The 5116-nt window shown below is 38.1% G+C and overlaps 1 protein-coding gene across 1 annotated transcript; it reads left to right on the forward strand.

The window, feature by feature from the left end:
* The first annotated feature begins 360 nt into the window (after window positions 1-360).
* On the forward strand, window positions 361-1778 carry LOC130080159 (uncharacterized). Its single transcript, XM_056245457.1, has 2 exons — window positions 361-1263; window positions 1364-1778. The coding sequence occupies exons 1-2, from the start codon at window positions 383-385 to the stop codon at window positions 1758-1760; spliced, it is 1278 nt and encodes a 425-aa protein (XP_056101432.1). The 5' UTR covers window positions 361-382; the 3' UTR covers window positions 1761-1778.
* The last annotated feature ends 3338 nt before the right edge of the window (window positions 1779-5116 follow it).

The raw sequence follows: 5116 nt of genomic DNA on the forward strand, positions 1-5116 counted from the left end.
TCCAATTTCCTCTTAAGCATTACCTGGAACACACAACATCTGTTATGTACACTGTACCAGAGCGCTTAGTGTTACCAGCTGTTGTGTGTGTTTTGGGAAGAGATTTGAGGCCATTACCCTCCAGCTATTTTACATAAAAGCTCAAATGGAAACTCCCAGTGGCATAGACAGAGAAGCTGACAACTCTCTAATAACCATTATAAAACGGTTAGTTACAATCCTTGATTCTGATTGGTCAATAGCTGTGCTTTATTCACGATAAAACACGGCTATGACCGCTTCACCCAACGGTTCTATTTATCACTGCGCCCTTAGCAACACCCTTAGCAACCACACGTATCAACATAAACAGACAAAAAACGTAAGAATTAAAAAGGCTAAAATGTTTAAAGTAAATTTCGATTTATTAGGTGGCATGACGATGGATAAGTGGTTTGAGGAACAATTTGTAGAGACTTCTACAAATATGAACCGTCATGCTGAAGTGCTGAAATGTAACATTGATACATTCGAGAAGACTCGTAATGAAAAAAATACCGTGCAGCAAACCCAATGGGCAGTGAAATGCTTCGGTGACTGGTGTAGTGAAAAGGGTTGCAGCATTGATTTTAAACAAATCACCAAGACGGAACTCAACGCACTTCTCCGTGACTTCTACGGAACTGTCAGAAGCTCCAAAGGCGAAAAATATGGGATCAGTAGCTATGTAGCGTTACGTGCGGGTGTGAACAGATTCCTGAATGATTCACCTTTGAGTTTGTCCTGGTGTCTGATGAGAGACAGCGAATTCACCTCATCCAATAATGTTTTCGTTGGAGTCGTAAAGACAATGAGAAGAGAGGGTCGTGATAAAACGGAGCATCACACATCGATTTCTACGAAAGATTTCAGCACCATAAAACTGTCCGATGCGCTTAATCCTAACACACCTGAAGGACTCGTTAACAAAGTCTGGTTTGACGTGCAGTTACACTTCGGACGTAGAGGAAAAGAGGGGAACCGAGAACTCATTCCAGACTCATTCCGCATTTTAACAAACGAAAATGGTGTAAAGTATGTCACAATGAGCTTCAATGAAGACACAAAAAACCATAAGGACCCACATGACAGAAATAAGGAGAGCAGGCGTGGCTTCATGTTCCAACAAACTGGGAACCCGCTTTGTCCCGTTGCCTCTCTAGAGAAGTACGTTTCTCTTCTGCCATCTAACCCCCCTGCTTTTTACCTTCACCCCAAAAAGCAAAACCTCTCTAAATGTGTTTGGTACGTAGATCACGCAGCGGCACATAAATCATATTAGCTATTTATAATTTGTGTTAAATCTTGTTGTGTTAAAGTTTTTTCTCGTTTTTGACTGTTGCAGGTACACAAGAGAGCCTATGGGTGTGAACTACCTCGCAACAATGTTGCAGAGAATTTGTAAAGCAGCAGGCACCTCAAAGGTTTACACAAATCACTGCCTTCGCAGCACCATGGTGCAGAGATTGTCCGATGCTGGTCTCGAATCGAGGGAAATTATGTCTGTGAGTGGACATAAGTGTGAAAGTTCACTACAGAGCTACTGGAGGCCAAACTTAAAACAAAGAAAGCACTGGAGCGACATTCTTGCTGCAACAGAAAACACTGCTGACAGTGCTGAGCCCCAACTAAAGAGAACCGCGTTAAATATCACCACAGTGGAGCCGATTGAAATGAGACAAATATTTAATGCGTGCACAATTAACGGAGATGTTCAAATAAATTTAAATAAACAACAATAAAAAAGAATCTCTTGTTAGGCAGCATTTTAATAACTGAATTGATAACATTAATAAAATAGATTAAAGACCTAACTGTTATCTATCAAAATATGTGCCCTTGTGTTTTTATTTATAGGCTATGTAAATATTTAGTTTAGTGCAGAGAGAAAATAACGGAATAAACAAAAAAGTAAACGTTTTATCATGCTGAGAGATAAGCTATGCCTATTTGTGTGAGGAAATTTCACAAATATTGTGTTGTAAAAAATAAAAAGAATGAGACAAGTTTGAGAACGGTTTGTTGTTTTTATTTGAGCTTTCATGCATATTACACATTGGAACGTTGTTGTTCACGGTCAGGGACTATTTTTTTTCTAGCGGAAGGAATGCTTTTAATGCTTTTATTGATTTAACTTCCATGAAATTTCCACTAATAATTTTTTTTTTCTTTAATATTGTGTGGTAACCGTTTTATAAAAGCAATAAGGTACTCGAGGCAAGTGCTGTATCGTGAATAAGTAACGGCTGAAGGGGTTGCAGGCACTCCGCTTCGCGTCGTGCCTAACAACGCCCTTCAGCCGTTACTTATTCACGATACAGCACAGCCTCTCGTACCTTATTGCTTACATACAGCATGTGTCAATAACACACTGAGGTTGTGCAATAGATTAATCCATATCATACTCACTTCTCAGTTGTGTATCGTGGTGTTTCTGCAAATGGGGTAACTAACACTAATGCTGACGGTAAACAGGTTAAAAGGATAGTTCACCCAAAAATGAAAATTCTGTCACCAATTATCCTCATGTCATCCCAAACCCATAACTTTTGTTCATCTTTGAAACTCGAATGAAGATATTTTGAAATCTGAGAGATTTCTGTCCCTCCATCACCACTTTGATGCAACAAAAAGTTCATAAAGTGTTCGTAAAACTAATCCATATTGAGTGGATCATGAATTTAGTCCAAATTTTATGAAGAGACTCGATCGCTTTTTATGATAAACCGATTTCATTTAGGCTTTTATTCACGTATAAACATTCATCAATGCACACATCAGTTGTGGTAAACAGAAGCTTTTCGCTTGACATGCGAGAGCCAATGAGGTTCATTCTCGTGTCACGCATTACGTTTGATCTTCTGGAAGAACCAATGAGGTTTGTTCTTGCCAGCCCAGTCTCACACCCAAGGCGTCAACTAACTGACGCTTTAGACCATGTTTGGCCATGCGTCAATATGCCGACGCACAGGGTACCCCTTGAGCGTCAATATGAGACGCGCCTCCTAGTGGTCTAATCCTAACCCTACCCCAGACCTAAACCGACCCATAACAGAAGCGTCATCTAACTGACGCTAAAGGGTGCGCGGCATTAGATGACGCCCGAGGATGAGCGTCTCATGTTGACGTTTGGGGGGTGGTGTGTGCGTCGGCATGTTGACGCATGGTCAGAAGCGTCAGTTAGATGACGCCTTGGGATGAGACTGTGTTGTTCTTGCAGGTTCGGTAGACCAAAATAAATCTGTTCATGATATAAAGCAATGAAGTCTCTTCAGAAAATTTTGATTAAATCGCTTTGGCATTATATCTGCCTGCTTTGCTCATTTGACCTTCTGCCCCCAAATTCTCCTTGTAGTGATGTTTTTGAAAAATGTAATTATTTAAATTAATTTCTTGCTCATGATTCTTATTTGATACTCACTTCTATCTGTTAAAAAGTTTGCAGTAACATATTTTAATGTTTCTGAAAGAAGTCTCTTATGTTTACCAAGGCTACATTTATTTAATCAAAATACAGTAAAACAGTAATATCATGAAATATTGTTACAATTTAAAATAACAATAAAAAATAGCTTTCTATTTGAAATAATGTATTCCTGTAATGGCAAAGCTAAGTTTTCAGCATCGTTACTCCAGTCTCCAGTGTCACATGATCCTTCAGAAATCAATCTAATATGCTAAATTGATTTGATGTATTATTATCATTAATGTTTAAACAGTTGGGCTGCTATATTTGTGGAAACCATGATACGTTTACAATGTAGACGTCTTTACTGTCACTTTTGAATAATATAATGTGTCCTTGTGTAGTAAAAGGTATCATTCCACAGGTTTTGTGGGGGAAAATAGCAAAAAAAAAAAAAGATTTAATACTGCATTTCTATGTTTGTTAGTCATTAAACTGTACTTCAAACTGTAATTAATCCATGCCACATCCAATGAATATTACATTGTTGATGGTGTTGGTAAAAGCTACAGTATGAAACCTATGGAATCTGGACCTATAAAAACCTGCTCACCTTGTTACTTGCCATGCAGGTCATCAGCTTTAGACATGCTGAGATGATGTTTATTTTCAAATGGTGTGACCAATGCATCCACGGCTCTCATTTTCAGGCCATTTGATCAACTTTTTCTCATGGCTTTTCTATTTCACACATATTACTGAACTGTTTTTAGCTGCAAATCATGAGGAAAATCAATATTCTGCACAGACTGACCAACGTGCTTAGATTTATAGGTTGGGGGTTTCACATTGAAAGGGAGATTTTCTCAAGGTTTTAGAAAGTGTGGGCAACAGGTTACGCTTAAAAATGCTCATTTCAAACCAGCCCACAAAGACCTCTCTCTCTCTCTCTCTCTCTCTCTCTCTCTCTCTCTCTCTCTCTCTCTCTCTCTCTCTCTCTCTCTCTCTCTCTCTCTCTCTCTCTCTCTCAATCCACTGGGCTTAAAACCCACCCTATAGCCAAAACTTCTTGGTCAACCTGTATAAAGCTGGCTGACAACAGGAAATTCCTATCACATGACAGCGGTTTCAATTTCCCTCAAGTTTTGCATCTTTAGAACATCCAAACCGGTATTTGAGAGAATTGCAAGGACTCCTAGTTGAGTTTGAGTCAGAAGATGATTTATGAACCTGAGGATTGAAATTTATATCCTACTTTATTAGTCCATATGGATCCAATTATGTTTAGATCAACTTGGGTGACATTAAGCAAAAGTGATGAATATGTTGTGAATACATTTTGAAATTATTTTTACTTAGCTGATTCCATTGGGCATGCAAAACAGAAATGCAAGCAAGCTTTTAATTAAAGTTGTCAAAAGGAAAAATAATTTGTGTTCTGTATTTTCTTGAATTTTGGAGGATTATCAATTTTGCCATTTGCCACAATGGTATGGAGCTTGAATCTCAACATATGTATTAGAAAATATTTCCAGAATAAGCTGTAAAGCTCAGAGCAACATAACTTTGTGTTTTAATACCTCTATTATTATGATAACTGTTTATAATATTCAATAAAAGTAGCTATTCTTATACACGTCAAATGTTTAATTCGACCTTCTGAAATGACAATTAACATTTTATGTTTAAAAA

This window comes from Rhinichthys klamathensis, unplaced genomic scaffold (assembly GCF_029890125.1).
Source record: "Rhinichthys klamathensis goyatoka isolate OS25496 unplaced genomic scaffold, OSU_Roscu_1.1 h1tg000030l_1, whole genome shotgun sequence".
NCBI lineage: Eukaryota > Metazoa > Chordata > Actinopteri > Cypriniformes > Leuciscidae > Rhinichthys > Rhinichthys klamathensis.